The following is a 27,077-nucleotide window of genomic DNA, read 5'->3' on the forward strand; positions in this document are numbered from 1 at the left end:
TGTCAGTCAAACCAGGCCTCGGTTCATGTTCTCATGCTCCATTGTTGTTTTAAATAACATCTGATTAGCAGGCACAGCTTCCTAAAAATAAAAACGAGCTCTCTCGTCATATCTGCTCGAGAGCCTGTTTTTTTTCCAGTCTTCATCCAGCTCACTGCTATTTTTTTTAAAAATGTTTTATAATAGTTCCTCTGGCTTTTCCTGGAAAACTTCTATTTATTTCCACCTTGTGATATCTTCCTGGCAAAAGGGGATCGCCGACTAAAAGCTTCTTGCCGCCCGGGGCAGAAAACAGAGCGGCGTTCTCTGCACATAAATAACAGAAGCGTGGAGGAAGTCTGCGTGGTGGTCTGCTTCAGGAATGAAACCTTTGCCTCGGTCTGTCGGAATCTCAACGGGCCGTTCAGACGTTTGCTTGAAGATGCATTAAAAAAAAAACAGAATATGAACCCAAGATGGACATCTGAGTGGCTCTGCAGTAGAGATTGGAAAAAAGCCATCTGGTCTCAGGAGAATTTTAGCAGGAAACTGCACTAAATATTAAGTGTTACATTACGCTCAAATTGGAGGATTTGGTGGAATACTGTTTCTAAATTATGGCTAGCTAGCAGTTAGCTAAATAAATAGCTCACTATCTGGATAGCTATCTGGACATACGTACATTTTAGAACTTTTAGAAAAATACATATAAGGGTCATTCCAGAATTGGTGTATATTTTTTTCACATCATGTGACTTATCCAGCTCAAGCACCAAATTGACTTTTTACGAGACATTCTATTTTTAACCATCACATAGTTTCTTACATTTAGCGCAGACCTGTTACAGATACCAGGCTTGTCTTTCTCTATAAATATTTTGCTAATCATTAGCATAACTTGAAAGAAAAATACACTCACGTCAAAAGTGCATGTAAACAAAGGCCTGTTGTTTTTATTCGAAATGATTAGTCTCCAGCCTTATTTCTGATCTATATTTGCTCTCACGTGGCGGAGTCGATCCAGCTGCCGTGACTTTGAAGTAGGCTTTCGAAAGGCGCTTTTTAGCTGGCATTGTGTGTACAAAGCTAATTTATAGGAGCTGACCCTGACTCCTCTTTTGTGCAACGGCCATCTTGGAAAACAATGGCAGGAAGGCTCAAAACCTGAGAGGAACTGATTCTGCTGTTTTTTTTTTTTTCTTTCTTTTTCTATCTGCTCTTATTCAGCTGAGAATTTTCCCCCGGCGAGTAAAATAGTTTTTGTGTCCAACAGGAGCCATAAAGTGATGCCTAAGCATTCCATCGGCAGGCAATAGGGTTGAGTTTAACTAGACACATGGGGGCAAGTTGTTTTGTTGAGGAGGAGGTGAGAGAGGGGCCGAGGGGAGGGGAGGAGGGAGGGCATGGCCGCCTGGTGACCCAACAGTGACCCGGTGGCCTCCTGGTGGAGGGATCAAGGCCTGGATGGGAGCCGGCTAAGGGTTAGAGGTTTAAGGGTAACAAATCGAGCAACACCTCGTCGGCATTCAAGCGAGCATACCGTGTCGTTTTGGACTGCGTGAGTGCACAGAGCAAATATAGAAAAGTGTATTTTTATTCTCCGCGGCGGGGACGGCTTCCGTTCTGAAAGTGAAATAGATTAAGGACCCGGCCGGGGAGTATTTGGGGAGGGGTGACACTCTTTTAGTTAGGAAACAGCGTATCTTTAAATTCCATTAGTAAATGAGGGTGTGCCCACTTGTGCAACCACTTTCAGTTGTTTATTTGAATTTGTACAGGTTATAGGTCACATGAATGCTGGGGAAAGTTTTGAACGGAATCATCTTGGTCTTATTTTTGTTACATCAAAAAAAACCTGGCATTTGTGTTTCTTATTGTAATTCCCTATTGTGGGACAAATCGAAGCATAATCGATTCCAGGCATTGACAATTTGTACACATGCAAGCTAAGCAATTGCATGTTTTCAAATGATTTTAACACGACCACTGTTTGCTCGCTTGTCAATGCTAGCATGATGCCAAAAGAGTGTCAAACATGACTCACGTGTTGGGGTCATTTCAGGAAAACCTCAGAAGACAGCGAGCGTCCTATAGGCAACGCAAATATGCGTCTAAAAGCATCAGTCAACTTTACGGTCATCTTTTTTGGTTTTTACAGCGTCCTATGTCATTAGCATCCTCTCATAAAAGAATTTGCAGTCGTAAAGATGTGCTGCCACAAGTCACACATCATTCTCTTACCTGGTCAGATTGTATACAAGCAAAACAACCAGAGTGAAAAGTTCACAGAGAAATTCTCAACCTTCTTTTGATAAGTTCAGGATATCTGGCGTGTTGAAGGTTCGCCAACATCTGCGCTTGAAATGATCTGTTGATCAAGTTCCCATTTTTTTAAAGGCACTTGGTGATCGTTTGGTTTTTCTTAAGTAGAAAATAACAAACATTGATTGCCACAAATACCAGGATGTTGTTTTTTTTTTTACTTGGGTCATTTCAGTTCTGGAATGCCAATCGTACAAAACCAGCCAGCAAGTACGAAATTTACAACACTTTAATAAACTTTTTAAATTCACACAGATGCGGAAAACGAAAACAGTTCTTCAATCGTACTTAAAGACAGTCCGTAAGATGAATTAATCGAACTCTTGAGAGGAGCTTGATAACGTGAAACAGGGAAGGAAAAAGGGTCAGGGCGAGGCCGTGGCCTTAATCAGCCGGCGTTCTGTTCTCCCGTTTGGAGAGTGACTGAGAGGGCACTGAGTGACGCAGGTGAGAGCCAGGCATCCCAGCAGCCCCCCCCAGAACCGCACCTCGCTTATCTGCTTACGGAACGGAAGAGGAAGGAGTGACAAAGGCCAGGGGCTCTGGGTGTGATAAGGAAGGTCCTTGTGTCCAAGCTCGGGTCCTCCATCACACCACGCCGTCAACCGGGGGCCAAGAGTTGTTGACCAGGAACCGGGAACCTTCTTCAAGATGGACTTTTTAGTCGCCTGATTGTACTTTGTAGCAAAAGCTAAGAGGCAGGAAGGTAGCGGCAGAGGGTCAGCTAAAGTTCAGGGCGGCAAAAGGTTCGACTTCAAGCAGGAAAGCGAAATTACTTCCGGATTTTCTCGTCTACCCCGGTGTTCCTGTTCCTGCCCTTCCTGCGCCGTCACCCTCGACTATCGTTCCTTCCAGCTAAATTTATGATCTTGATCTTTTGTCCGCGACTGGCGCGTCGGTCCTGCCGAGGACGACGATGTCCGTAGGGAAGCGATCTTTGAGGAGGATCCCTCGATCTCTCTGGCAGTCCAGTTCACCTATGAAACCGTACCAGTAGATAACAAGGCCGGGTCCAAATCTGAGATACAAAGAAAAACAAAGTCTTAATAGCTATGAGTCATAAAAGCCGCGTCATGATCGAGGAAGGACGAATGAAGTCCTAAGAGACAGAAAGATGCACGACGCGTCTTTGATCGCCATCCAGAAAAATTCCGCTGTCCCGGATGATGAAGATCTCTCTAACAGGGTGATACACACTTCATCACATTACAATGGCGGGGAAATAACAATAATATGTGAAATAACAAAGGCCTCCGGAACCTGTCATCGGAAGCCTTTGGTATATCGCAGAGCACGCAGAGTTCAGCGCAAAGCCTCGAGACTTAAACGGCGCATGTGGTGGTTAATGTTAGCCAGTCCAAAAGAATCCAGCTGTTTCATTCACATTTGCTTTGAAAGACACCCTCCTCCCCCCCAAAAAAATGACTTTGTGAGCTGTGCCGGTCCCAAGAGTCGCCAGTAATGAGTTTCCAAGCAGCTGAGAAATCCGATTCAGACTATCTAAACACAAAACGGGTTTTACCTTGATAGTTTGCTATCGTCCATGCAAAATCTGAAATTCTCGGGGCTTCGCCGCAACTCCCGAAGGTCGGGAAAGGTTCAGAAGCGGTCCAACTGGAGAATCTCTTCGCCGGGAATGTCTTGGGCTACCCCACAAAGGACACTAAATCATCTTCCGAGCTCTTTATTGCACCCCAAAGAATCACCAGTGGCCTCTAGTTGCTTCGTGGAGATCGTACGTTTTGCTTTGAACGCCGGCCGCCACGCATGAAGACATGTCCCAGTTGAACTCTGACCCGAGATCACCTTCCTTCGCCGTCTTCGTGCAAAATTCAGGGCGCTGACAGTGCGGCCGGCCCAGACACCGTCGACAGTTAACACCGTTAGCTCACCCCCCCCTCGGAGACCCGAGACAGGAAACGGGCAAAAAAGGGCCACATGGCGCTGTGCGAGTTCAGCTCCGAGGTAAAGTGCATAAAAACTTCACCCGCGGCCAAATTCCCGTTGAAATATTGCCGCCCGCTTCCCCTCCCCCCGCGGTGTGGTTTTATATCAACTTTGGGAATCTTTTCTATGATTATGATTTATAAGCACTTAAACGACACCTACGTGGTTAACCTTACAACTTGGACAGGAGATTTTAATAGCGCGTATTAAAAACACCCCTACTGTTCCAGCACATGTGACGGCTGTGTACAAGTCTGGTGCCATCGTGACAAGGCGACGAGGCCGTAGTCTACTTACAGACACTTTAAAAAAAAATATGTCGGGGTAAAAGCTCGCCACCTCGTTCCCCCGTGAGGCCCAATGTGCTTGTCCTGCGCCCCATCCCCGCATTCTAACTTTTACTGTGCGTGATTTACGGCGCCGTATCTATGGGCGAGCAGGCCCGGAGAAAGCCCACAGATGCACGCTTGCAAGTTCACCGCAATGTCACACACATACCTCAGCCTCTCAACACTGCACACCAAGTAGCCCCCCGCACCCCCCCTCTTAAGTCCCACCGTTTCCATAGCGGACAGCAACATGTCTGCCGGGTCTTAAGATGGAAATGTTATGGAAACAAAATGTAAACATTTACATTAGATGACTTTTGAACGGGGGTTATGTTTCTTTTTTTATTCAGCTGCTGTGTTGTACGTAAGGCCGACGGAGGGTTGGGGGGGTGGGGTCCACGGAACGCAGAGGACAAGCGGGGCTGCGGCAAGCGAACGGAAAGGTTAAAACTGTACATCAACAGATAAGACGGCCGAGGAGAATACATCACGTCAAAGGGTGGGGAGCGGGGCGAGCGCAAATTGAAACGTGCAAAATTATCAACGCCAGGGGAGCCGTGTCACCGAGGCCTTTCCATACGCTCAAAGAAAATAAATATACTCAGAATGAATCCTACTGGGATGCTGAGGTAAGAAGCAGACGCTGGGGATTGAAACAACAACAGGAGGGAGGGGCCGAGTGGTGGTGGGGGGGGGGCACGGCCGAGCTGGAAGCCGACACGATGGGATTGTAACTCAAAAGTGCGCAATCGCAGACGGAGTAGTGCAAAAATACACAAGGGTTATATCGAAAGAGACGGTTCTCACGGAATTTGGCAGGCCTTTGCTGTAACTTTCCAAACCTTAGCGTCTGGTTCCAAAAGGGGTCAGGATTTATTTGGTCGTCGATTTTTCGGTTGAAAGGTATTTTAATGAGTGTCGAGCATTGTTTTTTTTTGTAGGCAGGGCTGGCGTGACCTCTTGTTTTATTATTTCGGCGATAATAAATTACAACATCACAGTAATGCATTACATACTGTATATTTACAAGTTGGGTCGTGTCGAGGAAGTTGGGAAGAATTTTTTTTTTTCTCCCGACACCAAGGTACGTTTGTGTATTGGTCCGAGTGTGTGAGGTCAGATTGAGGGCTGGCAATTGTATTTTTCACTAATGTAAACTCATCTGTGTAACTTATCAGTGCCAAGAAAGATAGAGGAAGATTACCAAGTGTTATCTAGTTGCCATACAACAACATTTGGGTCAGGGCATTCCTCACCTGACCCAGAATGAGATCATTAGCACTATATAGTTGAAATTAAAAACATCTAAAAAACATTTAAAAAATACATTTATTTAAAAAAATCTAAAAGAAAATATTCAAACAATAATATACAATAAATATTGAATTGTCCAATGTTTACAACAGCACATGAAATATCTATTTTGAGTTCTTTATATTACAATTGTGACCATTAATTTTGCATTCCACATCAGATTTGAGTAATTGCTAAAATCTAAGCATCCTTCCCGGAATGAACCTTTGACATTTGTAAACCGCTCAAGTTTACCCCTTTTTTTTTTTTTTTTTATCTCCCAATCGCAAATTCTCACTTTCTCCGACCCCCCAGTGTGCCTGACAAAGCTGCCATTACCTCCGTCACCTTCTCGCACTCACCTTAAAAATCTTATCTCGCACACACGCGCACGCACAGTTTGACTGACCCTCTACCAATCAGTTCACTGATAACCTGCTTCACACATTTGGCCGTGAATAAGCACATCTTATAATAGAAGCGCTTATTTGGGGATACATATTTGTCGGAATCAGAGAATTTCTTAAAGTGACCCATTTCTGGAAATTTAAACGTACTTTTAACTGAAAAGGTAGCCCTGTATTGTGTTTGTGCGTAGCTTTGAAATTAAGCTAATCTGAATGCTAATGCGCTAGGAAGACCTCATCCCGGTCGGTGCACTTGCCGGCTAATCGTCACCTTACAGCACAAAAATGGCTTGATGGCTACAATTAGAACGCGCTGAGTGCGAATTTATTAACACCTGATGCTAATATTAAAAAATTCGATATAAGCCATCTTGTCGGCTTCCCGCCGTGGGGATCGGATGTGCCGACAGAGGAGCGGCAGCGCCAAGGGGATACATGCTCCTTTAACCTGTTATGGTGAACCCCCAGCAGTAATTGCCTCCCGTCTCTCGGGAACGGCGACCGTTCGGGAACGGCCGCAGCTCCTCAGACCCCGCCGCGGCCCCGGCCCTAACCCCGGCGGCGAGCATGTTTTCAATTTCGGATGCTCCCCCGCTGAAGCCGTGGCCCTAATCAACAGCAGTTTGTATCGTAACCCAATCCGGCCTTGCGAGGGCAGCGGCAGGCTGACCGGGCGCCTGCAAACTTGATGCGTCCAGCTGAGTGTTAAGTGTGTGCGTGCGTACCGTGATATCGCGTGTAAACGTGAGGTCACGGGACGGGGTGCCTGATACGTTCACATATTGCTGTTGATGTGGAAGTAAACATTCGAATCACACACGGTAAACAGACCGGCGGGCCAAACTAATTAGACAGCCAAGAAAATGTCAAAAGCTTGACATACGATTTTCTTTCATTAAATCACAGTTTGGCTGATTTTGATTGGCATAAAAACCAAAACTTGACCGAGAGATTTTGTATGATCACTAGCAAACTAGCACCTGTTACTTGATTGTTTTCGTTTCAATTCATTTATCGTTGCGCAATCGTCTCAATTGAAAGCACGGGAAGAATTTCTCTGAAAGTTGGGCACAGTAAAGCAGGTGTGAATGTTTGTCGCAGAGGACCCACTGGCCTTTTTGTCCATCACTAAACCCCCCTGCCCCAAAATTAGAGCGTGACCTCACAACGTGTTCCTGGGAGAGAGCGCGAAAAAAAAAAAACAGGCCTGGCTTTTGTCCAAGTCAGCACCTTTGGAAGTGCAGTGGCGTTAGCGCCACTAAATCAACATGTCAGCACCCGGCCTAGTAAACTTCTTAAGCCAGGCTAGCTAGCCCACACACCTAATGAAGTGGCGTGAATGCCCATCTGTCTCTTCCATACAAAGGAAGACCGAGAAATACATACATTTGCTGTTTTGATTTGAACGAAGGCGCAATGCAAAACAAACGAGCTATTAGTGTCTTTCGGCTGGCGACCTTGGCCTCGGATTCCGAACTGTCCCAGTTTGAGGGGCAAGTTTGGGGATGGACACAACCTGGGGGTGGGGTCACGAAAAGCTGTGTGCTTACTCTGCACTCTGTTTACATTCCTGAGGGTAATTTTAGTCCCAGGGGGTGGAGAAGGGAAGGGGGTCCGACATGTCGTTGGGGCTTGTCAGAAATCGACGGTCCAGCCGGCGCAGTGGCGGCACCTGGACTTGTGGGTGGTGCGGAACAAAAATATAAATAAAGACCCGCCGTTTTTTTATGGAAAAAGGTGAATTTAAAACATTTTAGAGCCACTTTGATCAAATTTAAGACCTCTCATTAAAAGGAGTGGTCTCATTTGTATATAATTTAAATTGTGCCATTTTTTTTCTATTATATTTCAACGGTAAATTTGACATTTAGGAGCCTTTTTTGAGGAAAATGAAATAATTCAAAATAGATCTGTTGACTCAGAAGCCGTCAGAAGGTGCGTCCAGGAGACCGGACCAACCACGGCGTCCTCGCAAGGCTTTTGTTTGCACAAAAATTCAAAAGTGCAAATCTAATTGTGTTGTAGTTTTAAAAAATTTGCTACGCAAACAAAACAATAATCCCGGCTCGAGAATCGCCTGCTGGGATTTGTCTTTTTATTACTCCCAGTTCCCTCAAAGGCCGCAGAATGTCTGCGTGTTTACAATTTTTGAAAGACAAGGAGGGGAGGGGGGGGAGGACGCGACGACGAGCGAGAGACGGAGCTTATCGAAACTAATTAGGCGAGGGATCGGGATAGAAGTTAAATGTTGGGCTACATGTAATGAAAGTAGCCGTGCGGGGGGACAGCGAGGGGTCACGGAGGGCCAACGCCAAACAGTGGTCCTCAGGCAATCTGGTATTGATTTGCACTCGTTTGGGGATGAAGGTGGATGCTGGCGGGGGGAGTCACGGGGGAGTCATGTAGCAAAAGAGAACGAGAGTCAAAGACAGATGCTCAGCCGGAGTGGAAGGGTCTTGTGAGTTGTCAACTTGACAGTTTAACCCCCTTTTGGAGGAGAGCAAACAAAGCAGGGGATCTCGCGGGCTGACAGCGTTGATCCGTCATAGCCATGACACTGCAAAGCCCCTCGCCATGCCCGCCGAGAAGAGGAAGCGCTGCGTGTGCGTGCGTGCGTGGGTAAAAATATGCAAAAGCACATTCTTTTAAGCCGCAGAAAATAGATTGGGTAATGCTTGACGCACGCTCAGACTCGGGATTTGATATTGATTTGAGCTTGCCACCATTGTGTGTCCTCCAATGCGCTTTGATTTTGGTTTATATGGAGGTATTTTGATTTGGACATAACGATGGAAGTCGGGAGCGTTCTACTACATTGCCAAGTGTATGTAAATTTAAATAAATATTGGGTGCTAAAATAATCCAGTTACGTCACAACACAGTAGAAATTATTTGCCGCATTTTATGATTCTTTTATTATATATAGTATTACCGTTTTTTTCCGTGTATAATGCGCAAAATTTAACTAATTTATTGTCCTAAAATCTGGGGTGCGCATTATACATGGGTACAAATTTTTTGAAATTTTATTTATTTATTTATTTATTTATTTATTTTTTTTTAAGAAAATCATGGTACAACAAAACCAACAACAGGACTGACCGACAATAGTGTGTTTGTACTGTGCTCTGGTCATTTCGTCAAAGAAGGGATAATAGTCCTCTTCTTGACTGACAATGAATGTGATAGTTTAATACAATCAGCAAATAACAAAATGCGTATTACAGGTAATATTTTATTTCACAACACTTTGCCTTGTTCCTTTCGTCTCTGCTGTTCACTTCAAACACGCTCCATACGAACGCAATGCTCTCGTATCAGACGCTTGCTCGATCACCTGCTCGTTTGCTGTCACAATGTACCCTACACAAATCCGAAACATTTGTTGCGGCTCCGAGTCACGAGGGGCAAGTTTTGGTTTCCAAGGGTGTTTTTATTCCTCTTCAACGTCTCTCCCATACAGAGCCGCCTTTTTCACATGTCCGCACGTCACTTTCCTCTCTTTTCATCTGATCGCGGTGGTGCCTTTACGGGCAGTCGGAGAAATCAACGCCAACAAAAAAAAATACATCCAGCCTAGTTAAGACCATACCAAAGACTATAAAAATGGGACCCATTGCCTCCCTGCGTGTGTGACGATCATTGGGACTTAAAAAAAAAAAAAAAAAAAAAAAATTGGGTGCGTATTATACATGGGTACAGGCTTTTTTCCAGCATCAACATGCCATTTTTAGGGTGCGTATTATACATGGGGGCGCATTATACACGGAAAAAAACGGTATACAGTATATTTATGATACACATTTATTATTTTATTATTACATTTTTTGCCACAGGAAAAATAGACTTCAAAAATATTATTAAATTATTATTTTATTACATATAGTATTATTTTATTTATTTTGCCGCAGAATAAAAATAGACTCCTAAAAAGAAGTTGAATGAAGGTCTTGCCACAAGCGCAAAGACGTCAACGCTCCTCTCCCGTCACTCAATCTGCGAAACGGACCCTCGAAGCACCTTCGTGTACTTAAACACCTCTTTTCCCCTTCTAAACTCACACTGCTTTGTCAGAGCAAGTTACTCCCCCCCCCAACCTCCCGGCAACTTAATGCAAGCCTTAAAAAACAAACACACCCGAAAGGCTGTCCACGTCAAAATTAGAGCGGCCCTTATTGTCCCCATTACGGCCCATGGCGGCGGATGCTACGGGGGTCCCTCGCCTGTGAGGAGTTGTCAGACTGTGGACGCGAACCCGCTTGACAGGTAATCTGAATGTCTTCAATTAGCCCAATTAGGGCTGTCATAAACAATTGCGCCAGCAACACAAACAGATAAACGCACGCACAAGTGCACAAGCGTACACACCGCCGGGGTCTGCAGAGTATTAATGAGAAGGGTAATGGGTATATCTGCGGACGCCTGACTCGACTTTTCCCGTGGCGTGTGTGTGTGTGTGTCCATCTTTCGAGGCCCCGCCCTTGCGTTGCTCTCAGCTGCACACTGCTGGCTGCTACCTGGTCACTTCAAATTGCGCCATCTCCTTTCATTAGCACGTTGCCGGCTGAGAATCTGAAAGGCCGTGACAAAATTCATTTGAGACGAGTGGGAGCAGATTGCCTGAAGCAGGTGCTATAGGGGAGATAAAACCTAAAAAAAAAAAAAGCAGCACCTCTGTACGTGTGTGTGTGCCGTGTTGTCGGGTGGCACGTGCAAGTGGGTTGGACGCTTTTTCACTGGTCTTCACATTCGGTTCTTGTCCTTGCTATGGTAAATGGGTAATGACATGTAAGTGCTTTAGGGGGGGAGGGGGGGAGGGAACGGCCCAGTGCACACTTTTACAAAGCTGTGGTGAAATCTAAATATTGTTTCTAGCGTGACTAAACAGGGCAACGCCTTAGCAGCGAGGGGTGACAACGCTAACATTGTTTGATTTGGTCTCCCTCTTCATATTATCTTATCGCGGCGCAAAGGTGACACCCACTCAGCTTTTGTGTTCCATCTACGGGCGGTTCGGCGCGAGCTAATCTTGAAAAGAAGGATTTCACAAACGTGAGACTTGAGCAGAGTTAGCATCAATATTTGAACAAGGCCGCGGCGTCGACGGCGGCGAGATCACGTCAAGCAACAAGGCTGACATGTTGGGTGCAGTCCTTAGAAGATTCGCGTTTGGGTTTTGGGGGAACCCTGGGCCGATTTTTGGGTGGCGTCGTCATCTCGAGTGGAAAGGAACATCAAATATGACGCTTTCCAATGGCTAAATATGAGTTTGACTCTTGAATGTGACATGTGAATGTGAAACTCAATATTTTCTACCTTGAACTGTGTGTCAAAATAAATAATATTTAACTAATTTCAGTTTATCTAAAATTAATATCCTCAAATCATCTACCATGAAAGTAGACTGATTATATTTGTGCTGAATCAAAATAATATAATATTTGTATTTACTTTGGAATATAATGGTGAGCATTTTTGCCTATTTTCCATCATGTTATGAACCAAAATAGAAATTAAATCATATTTACTTTAAATTGTTAGTGCAGAAAACTACAATTATTTTTTTTATCCAATGCATCGATTAATCGACATCATTGAAATATTAATCGGTTATTCAAATAAGTGTTATATATTATATTCTGTGATTCATTGATCTTGCTGGAAAAATATTGCGACAAAACAATTCCCCACCCTTTGTCAAATTATTTTAAAGTCACCGCCTAAAATTACTTTGATTTCAAGATGGACCTGATTTTAAGTGACGTCTGCAAAGACAAAAACGGAAGGGGGGAAAAAAAAGACAAAGAGAAAAGCCATCAGCGGGCAAGTTGTAATGGGAAATTGCTCTTGGCAACTATTTGTTCAAGCACCAGATTTATTTCGTCTTCATGCCAACCCGACGAGCCCCCGTTGGAAAACAGGGCAGGTTCCCCCCCTAATGAGTAATCTATTTCCAAGCAGTCGTGTCTGGGCATGACAGTTTACTGAGAAGCTTGAAGAACTGGTAATTACCAGCGTTACGGGGCAATTAATGCATATTACACTGCAGCACTCATAGTGGTGACTGTCAGCTCCCCAATAAAAATGAGCACTCTTCAGCTAAAGGCTGACATTAATTGGGCCCTTAATGACTATGCAGAGGAACCAAGCCAAATAGGAACAAAACAGTGGAATCACTTTGACTCCGGCAGAGGGCTGAAAAGTGGACTAAAAATGAGATTAATTGCTTTTAGAGGGGGGAGGAGGTGTTGGAATTATAGGGTGCAGAAAGAGCAAGGGGTGCTCATACAGATGACAATTCAATTAATTATTCTATAGTGCATTTTCTAGCCAAAGCATACGGTTAGAGTCGGTTTTAAGATGGTGGAAATATATTTGCACTCTTCTCAAAGGTCAATATTTTTTTCTTTTTGTTGGAGACGTGAGCACTGATCTTAGCCGAAGAAAAAAAGGAGGCCCGAAGTTCGGCTGAATAAAAAGTGAGTCATCATCATAAAGTATGTGGTTATTGCAAAACAGGCGGCATGATGTGCTGATCTTGAAAAAAATATATGTGATAAATTAATCCCACATAGGCCTCTTGATAATTACAAAAATAAGAAAGATTGCTGATTATAAAATCAACAAAATAAAGTACCAAAAAGTAAACAACTTTAACGCGAACCCTAATACATCAAACGGGACTTCTGATAAATAATCCAAATAAATAAAATAAACTGACACAAAATAAATTGGAAAAATCTAGATGTAATAAATAAAAAAAGAGAATTATAGGAATTGCTGAAAAAAAAAACTAATTTACAATTAATCATTTATAAAATGTATCAGGCACATCTAAGAGTAAAATATTTTTTAAAAAGTCATAAAGTGAGCAACTAACACATTCCACCCACAGAAAAGTTTCATGAATCAAGGATTTACCAGAGATGTGAAATTCCAATTAGCGTTGCTATAAATCTATAGGCCTTAATCTCAATGCAAGCTAGTAAAAAAAAAAGAAAATAGCAGCGTACAAACACACGGCACCATTTGCATACATTTTTGATTCCGGATTTCCTGGCTATTTAAATATGCGGTTAGAAATAGTGCGGCGCTGCCTCTTGCGCTGTCACGCCGCACGCTCACGCTGTCATTGGCCCTGATAGAACTCACGCGCTTCAAAGGCGGCTTTGCAAGGAGCAAATATTTGAATTGCAAAAACGCCTCATCTTCCAAAGGGAGCCAATTGAAGAGAACTTTTTAAGGAGTTTGAGACGAAGCGACGACCCCCACCCGCCGCAACCTCCAGGAAGCTCGCCCCTCTCGTATTCACCACGTAAGCGCTCCCCTGGCTAATTTGCCATATCCAAATTTGTGTAATGGGAGATGACACATTCTACAGGGGATTGGCGAGGGGGGGAACTTTAATACGAGGAGAGAAGCGTAAAATGTTTAAGCTTGCCTTGTGTATAAATGAAAATCCACCACCCAAATCCGGGTTCCGTTACAGAATGAACGTAATTAGCTGCTTAAATTCTCCGGCGAGGTCTTTGAGCGAGATCCTTAAGATTCTACGCAAACACGTTACACCTCGAGACTTTACATGTGTTCGCCGGAGATAAATGCGAGAGCGCTTCCAGCTAAAGAGAAAATGTCCAAAAATAATCTGAATCGTAAATCAACAGCGCGGCTTATTGGTTTTCTCAAAGTATGAGCCCGAGCGTTTGATGCCAGAATAAATAGCGCCGTTAAGCCCGAGCGAGTAAAAGTGGAGGCATGAAGGCCGCGGACAACCTTAACATCAATAAATAGTCATCGTCAGACATCTAAGAAAATATTCTCGCAACAAGGGAGACACTCATCTCCCGACTTTATGACGAGACACATCTGCAAAAGTTGAATCCGAGCTTTTAGGAGTCAGCAGTTTTTCATCGTGCTTAATATTTTCTTGCTGTTTATCATCACTAAATCATGTCCTTAATGTTCGAGAGAAAAGGGCTGTTTTAAATTCCGCCTTTCTGCCAAGGATAAAGACCTGTCCGTTTTTGGTGACCTTTGTTGAAGGGGTCATCAAAAGAACAAATGGCAAAGAACAGCAGTCCAGTTGTTTCATTCCTAAGGATGTTCGATACCGTTGTTCAGACCGATACCAGTCCGATTAATAATCGATACTTTAGTCTTTTTTACACATAAAATATCAATTAACAAAATGACCTTTCTTTTCCGAAGAAGATAATCATTTGCAGATGTGTCAAATGGCCATTTTGCATAATGCCATCCGCTTTAGTATCGGTGGCTGGTATCGGTACAATACCAGCTGCTTTCTGGTCACATTCACAACAGCCTATGCACGATACATATATTTGAGCTTTTTTTTTTTTAAGTACACACTGATTGATTTATAAATTGTATGCCGCAAACTGATTAGTGCCGCAATCGCCTCAACCAGCAAGGTAGTCTCCGGCGGCCGACACGCAGACGTCACGGAGACAAGTTTGAGCCGAAATCAAATGCGAATGATGGATTGCTTTACTGCACAATGACCTCTGTCACCGGGCGCTTGTCCTAAATCAGACGTCGGCGATAAGGGGCCCCACGCTAGCGCTCACCTTGGTATTTTAGCCAGCAGACCTTATCTGAGACTGGAGGAAGTTGGAGTAATAACTAAAGACAAGCCGCAACAAAACCCGGCCTGTCCTTGTCAAACATGGTTTACAATGTATAAGCCCTTATTTCCAGCTTTGAGGTTGTTAAGGCAATAATTACGTCACGTTTTAGCACTGCGGTGTAAAATTACAACAAAAAATTTAATGAAAAAGAAAAGTTGGACCAGAACCAGAGAGAAGGCTGACGACGAAGAAAAATAAAATACGCTGAGGTTCACAGTAGTAGGCTTTGCACGTTTTCCAATCGGAACACATGCGATGACGCGTTTATGCGCGTGTGAGAGCGCGAGCTAGCATGCTTCCAGGCAGTGGCATCAAAACGGTGGAGGAAGACCAAACATGACATCAAACGTCGCAATTAGCTGACCCCTTTTCCCCGGAGTCGCCGTTTGAAACGGGGCTGCCTTTAGAAAGCGTGATTAAAATATGTTTGCTTTCTTATTCAAAATGACATTTGACAAGGTTAGCAATATTTCAACTAACTGCAAAAACATTCTTGTGGCCGTAATCCTTGACTCCCCCCCCCGCCGGTCGCAGGTAACCTCCGAGCGAGTTTCCCATGAACTCATTGCTACAATTTGGGGAAAAGAAAACCGCCGAGAGGGAAGAAGAAAAAGCGTGTTTTGTTTCACCCGCACGGTTGAAGCTAAATGTTTTACAATGATTATTCAGGGAATTTAACCCCCCTTTTATTAAGTCATTTTGGTAACCGCCAGCTCCATCCTTGCACGGGACGGGACATGAGGACTGTCAGCAGCTAAGCGGATCAAGTTGCTCAAACTGTTAAACCCCCTCATCACCAAATTAGGAGAGGTGTAGTCCACAGTCTAGTGGTCAGTCCAAAAAAGAGCAAAAAGTAAGCTAACGGGGATGACGTTAAACCACAATCGTAAAACTTGGAATTGATGTCGGGGGCTTCAAAGAGAAATACTGAAGTCCTGACAAAACAAGATGCACATAAGCAAGGATTCATAGGGCGTATCAAGTTAATGGTTTTCACATTTACTCAAGTCACTGGGGGAAAGGGAATGTGAAGTGTCAGGATCGGACGGAGAACCAGACCGGGCTTTAGCGGCAGCTGGGGCTCGAAAATGGCGGTGGCGCTTTGGATCAGAGGTCTTTTCGCCAGACAGCTCAATGCTGCCGCTTTCACTTACAACGGCCGACCAAATGGGAGTTGTCATTTAAATGGAGTGAATTATATCGATATGGCTCAAAATGAACAGCAGATTTCTCTGGCATTTTAATGACAGATATTTGTCAAGGGTTGATCCAAAGAGCTTTATTTTGACATGGACTCGATGAAAGACGATGACGAATACACCGGTACCGACTCGACACCGTACGGCCGTAATTGCTGTGGACGGTTTTGTGTTGGAAAAAAAAGGTACTAGCATGTACCTAGCTAGACAAACAAAAATAAAAGAAAAACAATGTTAATATATTAGCCTTAGTCGATGCTAGTTTCCCATAAGCATGTCAGTGGGATATTAAATTGACTTAGCATTAGCGCTAGTTATCAAGAAAGTTTTCTTTTACGATAAACTCCAATTGGATGTCATTAAAGAGCTTAAAGCACACTCAGGGATGGGTTGAATCACGTACATTGTTTTTCTTTGCCCATAAATTAATCTGATTCGAAATCAAGAGTAGCCAAAATCGGAACGACGATTACATTTCGATTAATCGTCTAGCCTGAGTTGTAGCTGACTTTACTAAGATATAATCAGTCACTACGATGCCGTTTAATATGATATTGTTTTCGAAGGTTGGCTACTTTTGAGACCATGAGACTGTGTAGCTTACGCCGCTTGTATATTAACCCTCGCAATTGATGAGCATCATCAAAAGGTCAGCACTTGGACGCAGGCTCCTCATGTGTCTTTGATTACACTCTCCCACTAAGAGAGACGCAGGCAACAAAGTTTAAGCTATCAGGCAATCAGACGGCGGACAGACGTGAAACTCAAAACAGAGGCAGCTTGAGAGGAGAAGGCTGCCCGAGTTTAAAAAAAAAAAAAAAAAGGTTCCTGACGAAGGTCTTTAACAAATGCCAGGCCGGTGAGGAAAGACTCAGATGTGCTTTTCTAGCAACGAGGTCCTGAAGAGAATTAATTGTGAAATATCGTACAAAAACAAATACCTTTCAAATCTGTTACTTACGAGATGTCAATCAAAAACGACTACCATGAACCACAATCAGATAAAAAGCCAACGCAGGCAAACAAACAAATCTCAACCGTATAGCAAAGTTATTCCGGTTGAGTGATGAGGTCATCCGAAGAGCGAAAGTTTTGAAACCCCTTTTCCAAGCAAAAATGAGAAATGATGGATGGGAAAATTCAAAACAGCATCACAGCATTTGACATTAGTTATCGCGGGGATTGATTTGAAGGTGTTTTATGGTTCTGTGGTTTTACAACTCTGCTTAGAATTATTGTTATTGTATAGAATCATCTCGCTTAATGGCTGCTTGGGAGCCATGCCAATAAAAAAAAAAAACTGAGCGGAAAAAGGAAGACAAATATCAAAATATCAAAAGCTTGCTATAAATCACTAAAAGCCTTTAATCAGGATCTTTTTTTTTGTTGCTAAAAGCAGAAATCCGCCTAGAATATGGAAACCACTAAATAAAACAAAACATGCCAGGGAATTTTCATTATCGTCCCTTCTCGAAATCCACGCAATAGAAAGGTGAGAAGAAGGTAGCAAAACTACAAGAGTGAAAATAAGCAGAGGTGGGATAAAAACAAGGTTATGTGTGGGACAGTGGACCTATAAAAAGGAGCCTGCTGTCTGGGTTATCTCGAAGAAAGCACTTATCACTAGCCAGCAGCCGTGCACGCTGACTGATGGACCTCCACAAAGCGCGAGTACCGTACGCATTATCTGGTACACACAGAGCGGCTTTTTAAACACAAAAGGCAGAAATATGAAGCATTGTTTCCTGGCTCTGTCGTTTGCTACAAAACAAGGCATTTGCTGCAACGTCTCAAATAGAACGACCCAAACATTGGGGGAACCGACAAGGAAATTGAAACTGAGATAAGGAAGGCCAGCTGAAGAATTTATGATCTCGGAGTGAAAGACGTGAATTCTGATTTGGTGCTAATTTTTGACACAACTTTGCGTGTCTAATAGTCTAAAAATCTGTGACCTCATTGCTACTAGATTTATTTTCTATTCAAGCTGGTTTGAGATCATCGATTAATTGATTATTAGAGAGCAAACTAGGGTGCAGTACTTGGCTGCGGCCAGCAGAGGCACTGCTGAGTCAGCATCAAAATTACTGCTAAGTTCTATGAAGAACGTATTGTGTTCAGAACGTTCAGATGGATCTCCTGTTCCATTAAAAATATTAATTTTCTTCACATTCAATAAAGTAAATTTAACTTATGGGGATATTTGGATAACATTTTGTGAAATATGACATTTTGGGTGTGGCTTCAAAAAGTCCTTATAAAAATTACAAATGTAAAAACATATTGGATGATCATATCAATTATAAACATAAAACAAAACAAATCGGTCATTGACGGGAGGATGCATAGAAAAAAAGTATAAATAAAAACTATGCCAAAGTCACACTTTCAGCAAAAAAAATTATCTGTCTAAGCCCAGCGGGGAACTCTACGAAAAAAAGGAGGTGAAGAAGTCTCTGTGATTCTGATGTTATCCATTGTGAAAGCTGACAAAAAACATGGACATTCATCTTTAAAAAAAAAAAAAAAAAAAAAAAAAAGTTCCAGTGCCGCCCCCAAAAAGAAAAAAAAAAAGCAATTCACAGCGTTGACACTCTCGCACCTCATTTCACTCCAGGCTTTCTTCTCCATCTCGCAGCTTCCCGGCGAGGAGGGCATATATGTTTCGCCGAGGTGGCACTCTCGCGGCGCCCGTGTCAAAACCCGGCTCTCAGTCACAATACTAAATGACAAATTTGGATAATATGCACATATATGACCTCACTGGCAGACATGGAGGCTTAAGTAAAGCTAAATCCTCAGGCTGCTAGAAAGACCTGAGCTCACAGGCGCCTCAAAACAAGGCTCCCAAATGTGCATCCTTAAAAGCATGAAATCCTTGAAGCTTCGCAGCTTACTTGTCATTTGGCATTAATGCCTGCGTAGAAAGTTGACGGCATCGCACTCCTGCGCGCCGCGGCACCCCAAAACAAACATTTGCAAAGCCCTAAAGGAACTAGCATTGCGCAGAGCTATTTTTTCCGCTTTTTTTTTTTTCCTGGCTGTGGATATTCTATGAGAGGATGTCATAACAAAGGAAACAATAAAAGAGGCCACGTTCCTGCACAGCATGGGGTGCCGATAATGATAAATAAAAGGAAGGCGATAGATGTCATATGCTTCATCAGGGAAGATAAGATTGCCGCCTTCACAAACAAGAAGACTTTTTTAATATTCATAATTTTCCCTGCATGTGTTTTATTTTTTGCTTGGAGAAGATGATTTTGAGGTTACGTTGATGTGCATTGAAGAAGAAGGCGAAGAACTTGCAGGTGTAAACCCCATTAATATTTTCAAGTAATTAAACAATCTATTTGGAGTAGTCCAACAAAATAATGATAGGCATGTCTATTAAAATAGGACAATGTTGAATTAAGAAATTGCATTGCTTCCATTGACAGGCATTAAATGAATTAGTGCGGGGGGGGAAAAAAAAAAACAGTGTGCGGTTTTGGACCGTAATTGGAAAAAGTTCACAAAGATCGGAAGCTTGTAATTGCGGCTGTGTCAACTCATAAAGAGCATCGCAGACACGCTTCTGTCTTATTGTTAGCCAACACGTCAGTGAGTAGATTAATAATGACAAGTTTTATATAACTCCTAGCATATACAAATACAGGCAATAAAAAAATATTTGAACTATGACTTACTTCAAATCAAGAATATTTTGCTAATATAAACAACGATACACAAATGCATGTTTGCGCCTGAAGAGATTCCCAGTTGGTCAAGACAGATGATGTATTAAGGCAAACGCAAAAGGTCGTAACCCCCAGCTTCATATAAGGGAGAAATGAGGCATACTGTACCATTATATTGTTATCAATCATTTTTTGCCGGACGTCTGACAGCTCCTTATCAGAGCTAACCTTTTCACGCCGCCGTTAAGGGAGCCCACGTTCAACATTTGTAGTTTACAAATCTTACAGCTGACTGAGTTAAGGGGGGTTGAATTTGTGGACTGGCCGTCAATGGGAAAAATGTGAAGAAAAGGCCAAACATTTATTCTTGTAATCTGCTCTGCCATGTCTCAAAATTATTTTGTGCCTGTTTGCACATTATATTTGGATTAGTGCTATTGATTCTTTCTTAGTACACTATTGCACTGGGGAGGGCAATTAAATAGGACATAGATCTTTCTTTGTCGTGATTGTCATGTTTTCGCTCTATCTAATAATAATAATAATAATAAAGCTGAAGTAAAAGCGACATAGTGACTCTTCTGACCACGATTGAAAGCAACAAACTGGGAGTAACCGAAGACTAGTTTGATCAAAGAGGGCTGTTTTAAGAGTGATCACTTCCCTCAAAATACACACAAGGCTCGTTTAATATTCCCCATCAGGTAAATAATTCTTACTCTGATAGTTGTGCGAGATGGAGAACTCAATTATCCGAACATCCGTCAGAGCAGAGCCCGCTCTGGAACGCTACCGAGCAATAAGATTGATAGCCGAATTGACGGCAGTAGCCGGCGCTTTGCCGCCTCATCCGGGCACTGGACTTGAACACGCCGTTTGATTCCATCATTTTTCCCCCAGATTTTGCTCTTCTCTCTTTGGAGCATTGTACGTGAAGCATCATTACCCTTCACTCCACCGAAGAGGGGTTCATTATGGGGTTAGTGTGTTGGCAAGACTGTTGTTTGGATGATGAATGTAGTTGGTTAGAGCTTTGGAGAGAAAATTATCCGCCCCCCAACACACACACACTCATTGCAAGACGCTGAGCGCAATTTGCAGTTTGGTCAAATTCGTGAAACAAATAAAAATCAGCAAATCCTTTCTCTGTTTTCTGATCGAACGTTGACCCAAAATGACATAAATACCTGAAAGATGATGTAAAAGGTCCAACCATTTTGAAACATTATATGTCGATTAAAAAGGAACGGTTGGCGGATAAGGTCGGGATTGACAGTTTTGCGTTTGGATTCTGACACAACAATGTTTATCTGATCGAGCTTCGGGTTGACATGACGGGATCTACGTTGTCACTCGTCTAATACGCTTGGACAAGGCTGTGCCACGGAATATCAATGAAAGACTCCTCCGGGGCAGAAATGGAAGGCTCGGGATCAGCCTAACCTTAGAATCGGCATGTACGTATCGTGACGCTTTGACCTTCTGGTAACTGGCGGCGCTGCGATAAAAGACGCCGAGCAAAAAGCTTTTCTGTCTTCAATCCAAGCCGAACAAGAAAGAGGAGTGAAGGAAATCTATTTTTGGAAACGTTTGATGTGCTTCTTTTGCTGGCTCACTGTTACATTGATTTAGTTCAAAAAGTAGCAGAAGACAGATTATCTTTTGTTTGCCTCTGATTTGTTTCAGGTGTTCAATGAGGCCTATTGAAGACGGGAATTGAACAAAAAAGTCCCTTTTAATCTGGAAAGAAAGACTGACCTGTTCCAGTAGCTCCAAAACTGTTCGTTGAGGTAAGTGCGGTGACTGTGGTCGTCTCCAAATGACGCTTTACTCTCAATCCAGTGAACAATGTGTCCTTCCACGGCTTTTGGAAACGCACAGAAGAAATAAATCAGGCCATGAAATACAACTTTGACGTCTATCTGCGTCAATGGTAGTGAATGGATTAAAGTCAATACAATTGTGAGGGGGAAAAAAATACTAACCAACGGGGACCTCCAGGATGATATCAGGTGTTTTGTCATAACCTTTTGCTCTCAGTTGGTTCTCATCTAAAAGAGAAGACACACGAGTCGCATTTGTTTGACTTTGGATCGCCTTAGATCGGTCGAAAAGCTTTACAACGCTGGCCGGTGTATTTGCTGTGTTCGCACGAAAAAAAAGCTGCGCCCCCAGTTTGTAGTTTGGTGAAGCTTCATAAAATATACGGCGAAGGGGGGGGAGACAAGGTTGGCATTACAGTCTGAGTAAGCCCGACCCCGAGATCCTCGTGGACGTCAGCCATTGTCCTTGACTTTTTGCACACTTCAGCCATTATCCGCACAACACCTGATTTCTCCATTAAATCTCGGGCTGACCAGGTCATTCGGTTCCAAGGGCCTGCCTCTTTGTCTCCAGTCAAGCTCGACTAATGGGGCGCGGAGGAGAATTGAGAAGAGATGGAGGGTGCCGGTGTCAGCCAAGGATGGAGACAGGCGAGCCGAGAGGGAGGTCAGAGTGGGTTGCCGCGGGCCCGAGGTGCATCCCGGGCTCGGCTAATGCTATTGGCCGCGGCCCGGCTGTTGACATTGTCATGTGGGCTCTGATCGCCCTTTTTTACACCAGCTTTGATTAAAATTAATGGGCCGTCCCTGCTGTTGGGTGGCTTATTTCCAATCCATTTATCAAGTGGGGTGAGGTTGCCTCAGTGGCCCCGGTGCCCTCTGACAGTTTTAGAACAGTCCTCCGTATAGCCGTGAAGAAAGGTCAACGCGGCGGGTCCAAATAAATGATGTGGTCTTAATGACACAAGGAATGACTTTCATCCTTCACTCACCTGACCTATGGGATGATGATGATGGGAGGGGAGGAAGCAAGGGTTAAATATTAACTTCCACAATTTCACACATGGGCACTACCTCGATTAAATTCGGTCGGGACAAAATCGTATAACCCTGCAAAAATTATATTTGATGAAAAACGACATTTGATGTTTGTCCGCTACATTAAGAGGAAAAAAAAAAACACTCCAGCAAATAAGTCAAAGTTCAAATCACGACTTACCTAAGAAGGACAAATTTTTCTCCTTGAGTTTGTCACAGAGCAGAACCTCGTGCTCTTGGCCAATAGCGCTGTGGGTTGAAAGAGTCAAGGATTCCAAAAGCAGTTGTTTTCTACCAAAGCACTAAAAACTACACACAATAAGTGCTTAGTCATCATTATTTACATGTGCTTGCCCTGCTTTGACACGTGAGCTACACGTTAGCCTCAATAGCGCTCACATCAAATCTCAGTTGTGAACTCTCCGTGGTGCTGAACCGCATCTGCTTGATGACGAAACAAAATGAGAATATTCAGTGATGCCAATTGCTTACCGCCAAACTCGTGACTTTTTTTTCCCTTTTTACGCCGATCCACCGGCTGCGCACGGACATTTTGAATTGCACATCTCCTTCCACATCTTGTATCATTTGAGGTAGAGGGATGGCAAACGCCTCCGCCGTGAAGCAGAACTTTTATGTGGGCTGAGGGCAGACACATCTCATCCCCTTCAATAGCTCCTCGTCAATTTCAAGCTAAAAATTTTATGGGATAGGATACTGTTTGATGCAGTCTACCAGTGGTCCATAACAGCAGTCGTTTACGGTGCACTGAGGGAGTTGGGGGGAGAGCGGGGGGGATATTACGATGTGAGCAAGGGAGAGAGAAACAGACAGGTGGAGGTGAGGGAAGAGATGTTGGATACAGTAATGAGCAAGAAGAAAACAATCTGGCAGACAGTAGTTGGATGATTCAAAAGATCCTCCTAAAAATAGCTGACATGCATTAAAAAAACAAAAAAATTATGAATTTACTTGGTAGACGTTCTGGGCCCAGGGTTGGTTTGGGATTAACGATGGTTCCTTGAGCATACTGTTGAGGACTGATTTGGAGGCTGTGGAGAAGAATATAGATTCATGTAATCATATAATATAGATCACAACAGAATAGAAATGATTAATCGACAAATAATCGTCAATTATTTTTGATGATCGAATAATCGTTGAGAACTGAAAATATCCATGCGCTCAAAATTTCAGCCTCTCGACTCAAATTTCTTTTGTCTTCTATGAAAGTGGAACGATTATTATTGTTTTATCATGAAAATAAATTAAAATTATTATATATAAAATTAAAAATATACAGTAACCGCTATACTGAGTAGATTTTTAAAAAAATTGTAAACTGAATGAAACCGCCCAGTGACGGATTTAGCAGACTACTCTATTCAAAATCAGCCACTTGGCATCTGTGCATATCTTCACTAGATAAATGTTTCAGTCCAGAGCACATGCGCTTTATCTATGTTACAAACGCCGACTGTTCTGCATGTCCCATTCTTGCTCTGCTAACATTATAAATCAGACACAAAAAGCCCGCCGGATGGGTTTCCTTTGGTATGCCAATGACGGGAGAGTGAGGAAAAAAAAAATCTTAAATCATTTCTTAAAAATATTTGGATTCAATGGATTGTAACATTGTGTGACGAAATGGCGGCGGCGTGCCATTTTAGTGAGATATAAATACACACGCGTGCTCGTGACAGACTCGCCGTATTACGTGGGAATGCTTCCATTCACATTTCAGGCTTGGATGGCCCCTGGAATAACATTCCAGAGAATCCCGTTCTTATTTGGGAAAAATACAGGTGAGGAAAAATAAATCTGTATACATCCCGATTGATAAAGCTGCTAAAATTCAAAGAGATGTTTCGGTGAAACCCGCTGGATGCTCTTTTAGTGGTTTTCCCGTCGTGAGATGCTTCGAGCTTTCATCTCCGGAATAAATAAAGAAGGCCGGGCGCAAGAGGGGACGAAGCCTTAAGCACTCCCTCCCTCCTCGCTGACACTTCTTTTATTTGTGCTACCTTCTCTGTTTTAGCCTCGCCCTCCAGCTCATAACCGCACACACTCCCTCTCACTACTGCCAAGCACGGGCTTTATTTCTTTGCTCATTTCTCTCCGAGGTTGGTCTCTTCTCCTCCCTCCTCCTCCTCCTCCTCGGCAGATCCATACCGCACTCCCGAGCAGGAAAGAGGGGTTGTAATTTCCCCTTGAGTTAGGACACCTCATGACAAATGATAATGGGTAATCAATAAAGCAGGGGAAATATGAGGCGGCAAACTTTATGAAGCCGGGAGACGTATTACGCCGCAGACAACACTGTTTTCCCTTAACAAAGTCACTACTCGAGTGTGCCTAATAATCTGAAGGAAAATCAAAGGAGCTGCAACCACATCAGCAATATTGGCAACTTATTCCACTTTAATGGCATTTGGATTGATTTTCCACCCCCCCTCGTCCTAATGGTCCTTTTATAGATTTGACGCTGCTTCTGCAAAACAGTCATGTGTATTAAACCTCCCCGAAGGCTAACGGTAGCCATTAAAGCCCTTGTCTCACTAGCGCTCATAATTGGAGGTTTGACCACCACCACAATTTGGTCTCACGTAACGCACACAAATACACACTTTGGTACGAGACTATTAACCCCCTCGGTCCCTCAAGATTGTTTTGTACAGTGGAACATGCACTAGTTTAAGGCTCGTAAACATTGAAGGAAACATTCTATGTATTTTTTACGCATTTTAAAACATGTTTGGTGCTTTAATATGGAAGGTTTCTACTTCCTGTTTTGGTCCCATTTCCAGACTCAGCTGCTATTGAACACTTTTTTTTTATGTTTAATTCACAAAATATGTTCTATCTGTTTGAGTGAACTAGGTTAGTGGTTTTTGCTAAGAACTATGTAAAGATGCAGACTGCTACATTAGCTTGCACTGCTAATCAAAGACTAGCTAGCAACGATTAGCCTAGGAATGGCTTGGTACGCTTTTATTTTGAAATTGTTCCTGGCTGTCTTCAAAACTGTAGTTGGGGCCAATTTAACATAATATTATCCTGAAATAATTTCGAATAGCAAATTAGGAAACTAAAGAACTTCAAATTAAGTACAAATGACGTCGCCAGCGGTTGGCGGCTGTAGCTACGGTACAAATTGGTGGCCCACCAATGTCACAGTCAACTTTGTAGGTTCCACCACATTCTGCTGACTCATCACAATAAGGGTCCACTTCTACTCCCACCCCCGTAGCTCCGTTAAAAATAGCTATAAAGACGATGACCTTGGCGCTGACATTGTGGAATTCCAGCCAAGCATCGACGTGATGAAAATCGAAGGCCGGGCCGCTAATAAATCAGCGTGCTTTTAAAATGAATTTACCCTAATGCTCGTTCATCACGCGCTGTAATACCTTTGCAGGGCCTGCCTCAGTTGGACGGTGTGCACAAACACAGCAGTAAATAACAACAGGGCGCCTGTGTCCCTCGCATCGCTGCAGCTTCCGACATCAGCATACCATTAAAAGACGCCCCCGCCTTGCACTGCATCGCTCCTCCATGACACTCTGAGCTCATCACACACACATACACACCCACACACTTACACACACTATGACATACATAAAAAAGCAGAATATAAAAAGCGCAGTCTGAAGAGCACCAGACACAGAGAACAAAGCCCTGCAGCGCATCTTTGCCCCCCTCTTGTAAACATTCACCAAATTTACTGTAATTGTCCCGCGTTGGTATAAATTGTGACTAAGGCGCCGTATCACACCGTCAGCATCTGACACGGCAAGAACAGAGGAGAGGGAAAAAACAACAAATAGCACGCTAACGCCTCCGTCGGGATTTGCTAAACAATCACGAGTCTGCGTCGGTATATAAAACTGGGGAAAGAAGACGAGCTAACAACAAAATAACATTGATTTATCGCGGCTCACGTGCGTCATTTCTTTCAATTCCTCCGCCCGGGTGAAAAAGTCATTATCGCAAACGCTGAGAAACCTCATTAGATTGCAACATTTGTTGAGGGAGGACCGTAATAAACAATAACGGATGACGATTGTTATTGCCGCTGACACTGATGAGCTCCTCTGCAAGTTTGTTTATTAATTAAAAAAACACTTTATCCACAATGTGTGTATGGCACTTAGCCATTTCCTCTACATGCCCACCACAACCCGAGCCATTGAGCTGCGGAGCGGGAGGGGGGGGTGGTGGTGGTGGAGGCTTGCACTCGTTCATCAAACTTCATGGAGCAAGGGAGAGACAGGGCCTGATAATGTGCGCCGCGCTAAAGCTGATTTTCCATGATGAATCTCGGAGCATATAAATTGGCTAATATCTGAAAACATTTACAGATACTCCAGGAATTGACTAGTTGCGCGGCGTGATGGATGAGTCTCCCCGAC

The 27,077-nt window shown here is 43.3% G+C and overlaps 1 protein-coding gene across 1 annotated transcript in view; it reads right to left on the minus strand.

Moving 5' to 3' along the window:
* Positions 1–1,835: 1,835 nt before the first annotated feature.
* The window catches only part of cdin1 (CDAN1 interacting nuclease 1), a 61,455-nt gene continuing 36,213 nt past the window's right edge, over positions 1,836–27,077 (minus strand). The window contains exons 11-16 of the mRNA XM_037241035.1: positions 23,638–23,717; positions 23,384–23,433; positions 22,847–22,914; positions 21,790–21,855; positions 21,563–21,668; positions 1,836–3,319 (exon numbers count right to left, since the gene is read on the minus strand). Of these exons, the coding sequence (XP_037096930.1) occupies positions 3,163–3,319; positions 21,563–21,668; positions 21,790–21,855; positions 22,847–22,914; positions 23,384–23,433; positions 23,638–23,717 (527 nt within the window). The 3' untranslated portion in view covers positions 1,836–3,162. The remainder of the gene's footprint in view (positions 3,320–21,562; positions 21,669–21,789; positions 21,856–22,846; positions 22,915–23,383; positions 23,434–23,637; positions 23,718–27,077) is intronic.

Source organism: Syngnathus acus, chromosome 22 (genome assembly GCF_901709675.1).
Source record: "Syngnathus acus chromosome 22, fSynAcu1.2, whole genome shotgun sequence".
NCBI classification, from domain to species: domain Eukaryota; kingdom Metazoa; phylum Chordata; class Actinopteri; order Syngnathiformes; family Syngnathidae; genus Syngnathus; species Syngnathus acus.